Source organism: Polyodon spathula, chromosome 18, assembly GCF_017654505.1.
Source record: "Polyodon spathula isolate WHYD16114869_AA chromosome 18, ASM1765450v1, whole genome shotgun sequence".
Lineage (NCBI taxonomy): Eukaryota > Metazoa > Chordata > Actinopteri > Acipenseriformes > Polyodontidae > Polyodon > Polyodon spathula.
The window spans coordinates 36,047,152-36,058,582 of record NC_054551.1 but is presented as its reverse complement, the minus strand read 5'-3'; the positions used below and the strand labels follow the sequence as shown (position 1 = coordinate 36,058,582).

General features: G+C 55.1%; 1 protein-coding gene and 1 pseudogene across 1 annotated transcript; one reads left to right on the top strand and one right to left on the bottom strand.

Moving 5' to 3' along the window:
- The first annotated feature begins 4 nt into the window (after positions 1-4).
- On the top strand, positions 5-5,710 carry LOC121330982 (allograft inflammatory factor 1-like). The gene is made up of 6 exons (XM_041278040.1): positions 5-938; positions 1,393-1,448; positions 4,373-4,439; positions 4,997-5,038; positions 5,127-5,289; positions 5,445-5,710. The coding sequence occupies exons 1-6, from the start codon at positions 929-931 to the stop codon at positions 5,617-5,619; spliced, it is 513 nt and encodes a 170-aa protein (XP_041133974.1). The 5' UTR covers positions 5-928; the 3' UTR covers positions 5,620-5,710.
- A 5,588-nt stretch (positions 5,711-11,298) lies between these two features.
- LOC121330746 overlaps positions 11,299-11,431 on the bottom strand; it is a 4,244-nt pseudogene continuing 4,111 nt past the window's right edge.

Here is an 11,431-nt window from a genome sequence, read left to right as displayed (position 1 = left end):
TTCCAGCGTTGGTTGGTGCAAAAACAAAACTCAATCTATCACAGAAGAGGTTCTACAATGTCATATTGAAGCTTATTTATGAATTTAAAAATAATGCTAATCTTTACATGAGAAGTGAACAAAACTACAGTATAGAAGTGAGTTATTGCATTATTGGAAACGTTTCCCTCTGCATCAACACGCCAGGCACTGAAAAGCACTACAACCACACACCAGCAGAGGGCAGGGAGGCCTGAATCCGGCGCCACTGGGTTTACAGGAATGAAGATTTCTTGCTGCTCTGGATGATCCTCGGTGATTGTGGGCAGTGTAGTACCAGCTGCAGTGTCATTCATATCAAGGAGTGAGCGGCTTTGCTCTGCTTAACAAGACACAAAGAACACAACAGAAAAGAAACAGCACCACAGTAAAAGTCAGTGGAGGCACTGGCCGTTATTCTCACGAGAGAGTTTCTCCCGAGCTAACTTTTACGTTGCTGCTCGGGTTGCTAGGACAGGGTCAATGGTGCTGGAGCTTGTACGCCATGTGTTTCACGTCAAATTGAATCGCTTTCATCAGCAGAACCGCGTGTGTGCCTCAGGGTATAACACGTGTTGTAAGGGTTAGTTTGCACAAAGAAAATAAAGACATAAAGAAAACGCCTATGCCTAACGACACCTTGTCACGACTCCCGGTATATTTCATTGTGCATACAATATAAAAAGAGCACGGGTAAATAAAAATAATAATAATAATACAAGCAAAATAGCTGGTCTCCTCCCCAATTACGCCAAAGCGAACAAGAGCTAATTAACAAGGAATAGCAGAGCGAGACCCGGGGCTGACGCGGTTATTTGTTTAGTTCGTTGGTTTTCAGTGCGTGCAAACTGAATATTTTACGTTATCTGTGCCTGTTTTGATTGTTCGTGTGTAAGTTTGAACGCGTACGATGATGTCAGGTAAGTGTCGCTCTGTCCTTTATATTCACCGTTAGGGCTGCGCACTGTTTGAGATGCATCGTCGGAGCTTTGCAGAAAATGAGTACGAGTTGTAAAACCGCTCCTTATTAATCCGGAATATTATTCACACGTTCTGTGTGCGTTTCCATTAGGGCTGCTTCATGCACGCAGCACCCTCGTCGTTTTCACAGAAGTTATGACTTCAACGCGCAGGTCCAAGCGTTGCTCTTTTCAGGCACTCCTAGAATCTGTTTTAGTTTTCAGAAAATGTTCATTTTGAATTCATGTCTGAATTAAAATAATGGAAACAAATATATAAATGACATCATAGAAAATAACCAAACGGCTTCTTTAGATTTTCAATTGAAATTCAGCTGAGGAATCGCAACTGCTGTCAGTCCGTGATCTTTGATGAATGTTTTACTAAAATAGATCTTTATTCCTCTTTCTGTAGCGGAGGACCTGGAGTTGCGTCAGAAGCAGGAGGCGGAGCTTAGTGCCCTCAACAAGGTAGGAGGGGCGGGGTCTGTCTGACCTGACAAATCCACGTCGCAGTCAGCAGGGGGAGACATCACCCCAGAGTCACGGAGAGGGATTGCTATAGCTGCAGGCAGTCCTGTGCGATAGTGCTGTATTAGCAATACAGAGAGGCCGAGTGCTTCAGTAAGATGGGAGTGCAGGGGTGCTGGGTGCTGTACTCGGGTCGATGGGAGTGCAGGGGTGCTGTGTGCTGTTCTATGTGTAGTCGGGTCGATGGGAGTGCAGGGGTGCTGTGTGCTGTTCTATGTGTAGTCGGGTCGATGGGAGTGCAGGGGTGCTGTGTGCTGTTCTATGAGTAGTCGGGTCTGGGAGTGCAGGGGTGCAGTGTGCTGTACTCGGGTCGATGGGAGTGCAGAGGTGCTGGGTGCTGTAGTCGGGTAGATGGGAGTGCAGGGGTGCAGTGTGCTGTACTCGGGTCGATGGGAGTGCAGAGGTGCTGGGTGCTGTAGTCGGGTCGATGGGAGTGCAGGGGTGCTGGGTGCTGTTCTATGTGTAGTCGGGTCTGGGAGTGCAGGGGTGCAGTGTGCTGTACTCGGGTCGATGGGAGTGCAGAGGTGCTGGGTGCTGTAGTCGGGTCGATGGGAGTGCAGGGGTGCTGGGTGCTGTAGTCGGGTCGATGGGAGTGCAGAGGTGCTGGGTGCTGTAGTCGGGTCTGGGAGTGCAGGGGTGCAGTGTGCTGTACTCGGGTCGATGGGAGTGCAGGGGTGCTGGGTGCTGTAGTCGGGTCGATGGGAGTGCAGAGGTGCTGGGTGCTGTAGTCGGGTCTGGGAGTGCAGGGGTGCTGTGTGCTGTTCTATGTACTTTATGTAAGATTCAGAACTGGGCAGACACATGGCAAATGACATTTAATAGAGAAAAGTGTAAGGTACTGCACGCAGGAAATAAAAATGTACATTATAAATATCATATGGGAGATATTGAAATTGGAGAAGGAATCTATGAAAAAGACCTAGGAGTTTTTGTTGACTCAGAAATGTCTTCATCTAGACAATGTGGGGAAGCTATAAAAAAGGCTAACAAGATGCTCGGATACATTGTGAAAAGTGTTGAATTTAAATCAAGGGAAGTAATGTTAAAACTGTACAATGCACTAGTAAGACCTCATCTTGAATATTGTGTTCAGTTCTGGTCATCTCGCTATAAAAAAGATATGCAGACAGGCTAAAAGAATTGAATCTGTTCAGTCTTGAACAAAGAAGACTACGTGGCGACCTAATTCAAGCATTCAAAATACTAAAAGGTATTGACAGTGTCGACCCAAGGGACTTTTTCAGCCTGAAAAAAGAAACAAGGACCAGGGGTCACAAATGGAGATTAGAAAAAGGGGCATTCAGAACAGAAAATAGGAGACACTTTTTTACACAGAGAATTGTGAGGGTCTGGAATCAACTCCCCAGTAATGTTGTTGAAGCTGACACCCTGGGATCCTTCAAGAAGCTGCTTGATGAGATTTTGGGATCAATAAGCTACTAACAACCAAACGAGCAAGATGGGCCGAATGGCCTCCTCTCGTTTGTAAACTTTCTTATATTCTTATGTTCTTATGTGTAGTCGGGTCGATGGGAGTGCAGGGGTGCTGGGTGCTGTTCTATGTGTAGTCGGGTCGATGGGAGTGCAGGGGTGCTGGGTGCTGTTCTATGTGTAGTCGGGTCGATGGGAGTGCAGGGGTGCTGTGTGCTGTTCTATGTGTAGTCGGGTCGATGGGAGTGCAGGGGTGCTGTGTGCTGTTCTATGTGTAGTCGGGTCGATGGGAGTGCAGGGGTGCTGTGTGCTGTTCTATGTGTAGTCGGGTCTGGGAGTGCAGGGGTGCTGTGTGCTGTTCTATGTGTAGTCGGGTCTGGGAGTGCAGGGGTGCAGTGTGCTGTACTCGGGTCGATGGGAGTGCAGAGGTGCTGGGTGCTGTAGTCGGGTCGATGGGAGTGCAGGGGTGCTGTGTGCTGTTCTATGTGTAGTCGGGTCTGGGAGTGCAGGGGTGCTGGGTGCTGTTCTATGTGTAGTCGGGTCGATGGGAGTGCAGAGGTGCTGGGTGCTGTAGTCGGGTCGATGGGAGTGCAGGGGTGCTGTGTGCTGTTCTATGTGTAGTCGGGTCTGGGAGTGCAGGGGTGCTGTGTGCTGTTCTATGTGTAGTCGGGTCTGGGAGTGCAGGGGTGCTGGGTGCTGTTCTATGTGTAGTCGGGTCGATGGGAGTGCAGGGGTGCTGTGTGCTGTTCTATGTGTAGTCGGGTCGATGGGAGTGCAGGGGTGCTGTGTGCTGTTCTATGTGTAGTCGGGTCTGGGAGTGCAGGGGTGCTGTGTGCTGTTCTATGTGTAGTCGGGTCTGGGAGTGCAGGGGTGCTGGGTGCTGTTCTATGTGTACTCGGGTCGATGGGAGTGCAGAGGTGCTGGGTGCTGTAGTCGGGTCGATGGGAGTGCAGGGGTGCTGTGTGCTGTTCTATGTGTAGTCGGGTCTGGGAGTGCAGGGGTGCTGGGTGCTGTTCTATGTGTAGTCGGGTCTGGGAGTGCAGGGGTGCAGTGTGCTGTACTCGGGTCGATGGGAGTGCAGAGGTGCTGGGTGCTGTAGTCGGGTCGATGGGAGTGCAGGGGTGCTGTGTGCTGTTCTATGTGTAGTCGGGTCGATGGGAGTGCAGGGGTGCTGGGTGCTGTTCTATGAGTAGTCGGGTCTGGGAGTGCAGGGGTGCAGTGTGCTGTACTCGGGTCGATGGGAGTGCAGGGGTGCTGGGTGCTGTAGTCGGGTCGATGGGAGTGCAGGGGTGCTGGGTGCTGTTCTATGTGTAGTCGGGTCGATGGGAGTGCAGGGGTGCTTCACTTTACCCAGTTTATCCACTGACGAGACCTGGCCTGCTGTCTTCCTTTGTGCCATTCTAACCTCTTTGACACCCTCTCCCTCCTCACAGGAATTCCTTGCAGACCTGCCGTTTGTCAACATCCCAGACCTGCGTGGCAAACTGGAGAGACTGAAATGTGAGTAGCCGATCTGTGCCTGTGCTGAGTCTCGGAGGCAGTGCTGGTGTTAGTCCTGCAGATCTGTGCCTGTGGTTAGGAGGCAGTGCTGGTGTTAATCCTGCAGATCTGTGCCTGTGGTTAGGAGGCAGTGCTGGTGTTAGTCCTGCAGATCTGTGCCTGTGGTTAGGAGGCAGTGCTGGTGTTAGTCCTGCAGATCTGTGCCTGTGCTGAGTCTATGAGGCATCATAGCAAGGGTTTATTGATTGTGGTGGCCCACTGTTTGAGCCCATCCAAAGCCTTGCTCCACTGTGTCATTATACAGCTTGCATGTCGCAGGGTTAGTCAGGATCTCACCCAGGCATTTCTTCACAGCTCTCCGCTTCCTGCTTTAAACAGCAACTGGGAGAGGCTGTTGCACCCAGCGGGGGGGGGCAGGGGGGGGGCTACAGAACTCGACACAGGATCTAAAGGTGCAGTAATAGCTGTTTACAGCAGCTCTCTGTCTGTGTGTCTCGATACACACTGCTGTCCCTGCTGGAAGTGAGTCTGTCCTCACCAGTCTGCTTGTCTTCCAGGGAAGTTCATTGAGCACGACCCCCAACACAGTGGTCAGATCGGTAAGTCTCTTCAGTGAATCAAGGGCTTCCATGCAGGAGGCTTGTTGGCTCCACTGCTTGTCTGAGATTGCCTCCTGGCTCCCTGCAGACCTGCTGGCTTTGGGATGCGCGGTGCAGGAGTTGGGGTCACCCAGAACGCAGGCGGAGTTCACAGCGCTGGTGCAGGAGCTCACAGGGAACCACGGCAACAACATCCCATACCGCGACTTCGTCATGGTGATGCTGGGCCGCCACTCCTCCATGTGTGCGCGGTATGGACCCCTCCCCCTCGCCTAACCCTCCCCCATGAGTTTAATAATAATACACTCCTGAGCTTGTTACCTGTACATACTGTGGCTAGTCAAGCTGGTAGGTATTCAAACCTGCATTATCTCCAGTGCTAACAGCCTCTCTGTCCCTCCCACAGGATGATGCGCTACAGTGGTGTCGGCTGTGTGGAGGTTAAGAAGCCTTGTTTGGTCTTGGCCGGACTCCCCCTGGGCTCTCCTGTAAATGCGCTGCCCTCCCCTCTCTCCCTCCTGCCCCCTCCCCCGCCCCCCTCCCCTGCTGACGGGGCCATCCCAGTGTTCCCCCCCGCCTGAGCCCCGAGGAGGTCGGGTGAGCACCACTGTGCCTGTCTAAATATGGAAGATCTGTAAATGCAAAATAAAGAGGTTGTGTTTTTTGTACAGAGCCCATGAGTTATTAATGCTGAGCTCCGCTTGATTTTTCCATCTTGAATCTTCCCGTGGTCTGTAATGTGGAATTAAATGAACGCTAGCTGAGACGCCAGAGTTTTACTACTCTGGCTCGGGGTCTGGGAGGAGGGGGCGGCTCGGGGTCTGGGAGGAGGCGGCCTCATATTTATATAATGGAAATCACTATGTGATTCCACTCGCTACACTGCAGCAGAGACTGGCAGTGCCCTTTCAACACTCGCTACACTGCAGCAGAGACTGACAGTGCCCTTTCCACACTCGCTACACTGCAGCAGAGACTGACAGTGCCCTTTCCACACTCGCTGCACTGCAGCAGAGACTGGCAGTGCCCTTTCCACACTCGCTGCACTGCAGCAGAGACTGGCAGTGCCCTTTCCACACTCGCTGCACTGCAGCAGAGACTGGCAGTGCCCTTTCAACACTCGCTACACTGCAGCAGAGACTGACAGTGCCCTTTCCACACTCGCTGCACTGCAGCAGAGACTGACAGTGCCCTTTCAACACTCGCTGCACTGCAGCAGAGACTGGCAGTGCCCTTTCAACACTCGCTGCACTGCAGCAGAGACTGGCAGTGCCCTTTCAACACTCGCTGCACTGCAGCAGAGACTGGCAGTGCCCTTTCAACACTCGCTGCACTGCAGCAGAGACTGGCAGTGCCCTTTCAACACTCGCTACACTGCAGCAGAGACTGGCAGTGCCCTTTCAACACTCGCTGCACTGCAGCAGAGACTGGCAGTGCCCTTTCAACACTCGCTGCACTGCAGCAGAGACTGGCAGTGCCCTTTCCACACTCGCTGCACTGCAGCAGAGACTGGCAGTGCCCTTTCCACACTCGCTGCACTGCAGCAGAGACTGGCAGTGCCCTTTCAACACTCGCTGCACTGCAGCAGAGACTGGCAGTGCCCTTTCAACACTCGCTGCACTGCAGCAGAGACTGACAGTGCCCTTTCAACACTCGCTACACTGCAGCAGAGACTGGCAGTGCCCTTTCAACACTCGCTGCACTGCAGCAGAGACTGGCAGTGCCCTTTCAACACTCGCTGCACTGCAGCAGAGACTGGCAGTGCCCTTTCAACACTCGCTGCACTGCAGCAGAGACTGACAGTGCCCTTTCAACACTCGCTACACTGCAGCAGAGACTGGCAGTGCCCTTTCAACACTCGCTGCACTGCAGCAGAGACTGGCAGTGCCCTTTCAACACTCGCTACACTGCAGCAGAGACTGACAGTGCCCTTTCAACACTCGCTACACTGCAGCAGAGACTGACAGTGCCCTTTCAACACTCGCTACACTGCAGCAGAGACTGGCAGTGCCCTTTCAACACTCGCTGCACTGCAGCAGAGACTGGCAGTGCCCTTTCAACACTCGCTACACTGCAGCAGAGACTGGCAGTGCCCTTTCCACACTCGCTGCACTGCAGCAGAGACTGGCAGTGCCCTTTCAACACTCGCTGCACTGCAGCAGAGACTGGCAGTGCCCTTTCCACACTCGCTGCACTGCAGCAGAGACTGGCAGTGCCCTTTCAACACTCGCTGCACTGCAGCAGAGACTGGCAGTGCCCTTTCAACACTCGCTGCACTGCAGCAGAGACTGGCAGTGCCCTTTCAACACTCGCTGCACTGCAGCAGAGACTGGCAGTGCCCTTTCAACACTCGCTACACTGCAGCAGAGACTGGCAGTGCCCTTTCAACACTCGCTGCACTGCAGCAGAGACTGGCAGTGCCCTTTCAACACTCGCTGCACTGCAGCAGAGACTGGCAGTGCCCTTTCAACACTCGCTACACTGCAGCAGAGACTGGCAGTGCCCTTTCCACACTCGCTGCACTGCAGCAGAGACTGGCAGTGCCCTTTCAACACTCGCTGCACTGCAGCAGAGACTGGCAGTGCCCTTTCAACACTCGCTGCACTGCAGCAGAGACTGGCAGTGCCCTTTCCACACTCGCTGCACTGCAGCAGAGACTGGCAGTGCCCTTTCCACACTCGCTGCACTGCAGCAGAGACTGGCAGTGCCCTTTCAACACTCGCTACACTGCAGCAGAGACTGGCAGTGCCCTTTCAACACTCGCTGCACTGCAGCAGAGACTGGCAGTGCCCTTTCAACACTCGCTACACTGCAGCAGAGACTGGCAGTGCCCTTTCAACACTCGCTGCACTGCAGCAGAGACTGACAGTGCCCTTTCAACACTCGCTACACTGCAGCAGAGACTGGCAGTGCCCTTTCAACACTCGCTGCACTGCAGCAGAGACTGGCAGTGCCCTTTCAACACTCGCTGCACTGCAGCAGAGACTGGCAGTGCCCTTTCAACACTCGCTGCACTGCAGCAGAGACTGGCAGTGCCCTTTCAACACTCGCTGCACTGCAGCAGAGACTGGCAGTGCCCTTTCAACACTCGCTGCACTGCAGCAGAGACTGACAGTGCCCTTTCAACACTCGCTGCACTGCAGCAGAGACTGGCAGTGCCCTTTCCACACTCGCTGCACTGCAGCAGAGACTGACAGTGCCCTTTCAACACTCGCTACACTGCAGCAGAGACTGGCAGTGCCCTTTCAACACTCGCTGCACTGCAGCAGAGACTGACAGTGCCCTTTCAACACTCGCTACACTGCAGCAGAGACTGACAGTGCCCTTTCAACACTCGCTGCACTGCAGCAGAGACTGACAGTGCCCTTTCAACACTCGCTGCACTGCAGCAGAGACTGGCAGTGCCCTTTCCACACTCGCTGCACTGCAGCAGAGACTGACAGTGCCCTTTCCACACTCGCTGCACTGCAGCAGAGACTGGCAGTGCCCTTTCCACACTCGCTGCACTGCAGCAGAGACTGGCAGTGCCCTTTCAACACTCGCTGCACTGCAGCAGAGACTGGCAGTGCCCTTTCCACACTCGCTGCACTGCAGCAGAGACTGGCAGTGCCCTTTCCACACTCGCTGCACTGCAGCAGAGACTGGCAGTGCCCTTTCAACACTCGCTGCACTGCAGCAGAGACTGGCAGTGCCCTTTCCACACTCGCTGCACTGCAGCAGAGACTGGCAGTGCCCTTTCAACACTCGCTGCACTGCAGCAGAGACTGGCAGTGCCCTTTCAACACTCGCTGCACTGCAGCAGAGACTGGCAGTGCCCTTTCCACACTCGCTGCACTGCAGCAGAGACTGGCAGTGCCCTTTCAACACTCGCTGCACTGCAGCAGAGACTGGCAGTGCCCTTTCAACACTCGCTGCACTGCAGCAGAGACTGACAGTGCCCTTTCAACACTCGCTGCACTGCAGCAGAGACTGGCAGTGCCCTTTCAACACTCGCTGCACTGCAGCAGAGACTGGCAGTGCCCTTTCCACACTCGCTGCACTGCAGCAGAGACTGGCAGTGCCCTTTCAACACTCGCTGCACTGCAGCAGAGACTGGCAGTGCCCTTTCCACACTCGCTGCACTGCAGCAGAGACTGACAGTGCCCTTTCCACACTCGCTGCACTGCAGCAGAGACTGGCAGTGCCCTTTCCACACTCGCTGCACTGCAGCAGAGACTGGCAGTGCCCTTTCAACACTCGCTGCACTGCAGCAGAGACTGGCAGTGCCCTTTCAACACTCGCTGCACTGCAGCAGAGACTGGCAGTGCCCTTTCAACACTCGCTGCACTGCAGCAGAGACTGGCAGTGCCCTTTCAACACTCGCTGCACTGCAGCAGAGACTGGCAGTGCCCTTTCCACACTCGCTGCACTGCAGCAGAGACTGGCAGTGCCCTTTCAACACTCGCTGCACTGCAGCAGAGACTGGCAGTGCCCTTTCCACACTCGCTGCACTGCAGCAGAGACTGGCAGTGCCCTTTCAACACTCGCTGCACTGCAGCAGAGACTGGCAGTGCCCTTTCAACACTCGCTGCACTGCAGCAGAGACTGGCAGTGCCCTTTCAACACTCGCTGCACTGCAGCAGAGACTGGCAGTGCCCTTTCAACACTCGCTGCACTGCAGCAGAGACTGGCAGTGCCCTTTCAACACTCGCTACACTGCAGCAGAGACTGGCAGTGCCCTTTCCACACTCGCTGCACTGCAGCAGAGACTGGCAGTGCCCTTTCAACACTCGCTGCACTGCAGCAGAGACTGGCTGTGAAGAGAAATTGAAAAGAGGTTTGGTGATTCTTTAACTTGGTGGTATTGGGAAAGGACTTTTAGTGAAAATGTTTGCCTGTGAGTATTTCTAGATGTCATTCGAGTGTAAAAACAAAATCTAATAGTATTAAATACACTGATACAACCCTCTGCCCTTCTCCACGCCACAGCTTAGAGTAGCGTAACATTAACGCACTCTGCCGCTGGCAGATCATCGAGAACCAGCACACACAACAAAACAACAACACAAATTATAGAACAATACAAATTCACTTTGCTTTCAATCCCCTTCAAAGAGTCCTGACTCGGCTCGGAGCCAAACCTGCCCTGCCATCCGACCGGCTCGAAAACAAGAACCAAATCTTTCAAAAATCTGAACCCATTGTCTTAGTACACACTGGGATACAGGAACAGGGTCAGGGTGCGAGGGAGTGGGGTCGGGTGCAGGGGGTCGGAGTGCGAGGTTGGGCAGGGTGCAGGGGGTTGTGGTGTGGGAGCAGGGTCGGGGTGCAGGAGGTCGTGGTGTGAGGGAGCGCGGTCAGGGTCGGGGTGCAGGGGGTCACGGTGTGAGGGAGCGCGGTCAGGGTCGGGGTGCAGGGGGTCATGGTGTGAGGGAGCGGGGTCGGGGTCGTCATGGGGTGCAGGGGGTCACGGTGTGAGGGAGCGCGGTCAGGGTCGGGGTGCAGGGGGTCATGGTGTGAGGGAGTGGGGTCGGGGTGCAGGAGGTCACGGTGTGAGGGAGCGGGGTCAGGGTCGGGGTGCGGGGGGTCGGGGTGCGGGGGGTCGGGGTGCAGGGGGTCGTGGTGTGAGGGAGCGCGGTCAGGGTCGGGGTGCAGGGGGTCATGGTGTGAGGGAGTGGGGTCGGGGTGCAGGAGGTCGTGGTGTGAGGGAGCGGGGGTCAGGGTCGGGGTGCAGGGGGTCATGGTGTGAGGGAGTGGGGTCGGGGGTGCTGACCTGTCGTGGTGTGAGGGAGTGGGGTTGGGGCTGGAATCGGGGTGCAGGGGTTTATGGTGTTAGTGAGCAGGGTTGGGATCGAGTTGCAGGGGGTCGTGGTGTGAGGGAGCGGGGTTGGGATCGAGTTGCAGGGGGTCGTGGTGTGAGGGAATGGGGTCGGGATCGGGGTGCAGGGGGTCATGGTGTGAGGGAGCGGGGTTGGGATCGAGTTGCAGGGGGTCGTGGTGTGATTGGGGTCGGGGTTGTGATCGAGTTGCAGGGGGTCATGGTGTGAGGGAGCAGGGTTGGGATCGAGTTGCAGGGGGTCGTGGTGTGATTGAGTGGGGTCGGGATCGGGGTGGAGGGGGTCATGGTGTGAGGGAGCAGGGTTGGGATCGAGTTGCAGGGGGACGTGGTGTGATTGAGTGGGGTCGGGGTCGGGATCGGGGTGCAGGGGGTCATGGTGTGAGGGAGCGGGGTTAGGATCGAGTTGCAAGGGATCGTGGTGTGAGGGAGTGGGTTCGGGGTTTTACACCGTGCCGAGCCGCACGTCGTAGGTCACCATGTGGTAGTTGTCCCAGGAGAAGAGCTGCTTGCGGGCCGGGTTGTAGTCGATCATGCTGTTGTAAGGGTAGCGGTTCTGGAAGGGGATGCTGAGCGCC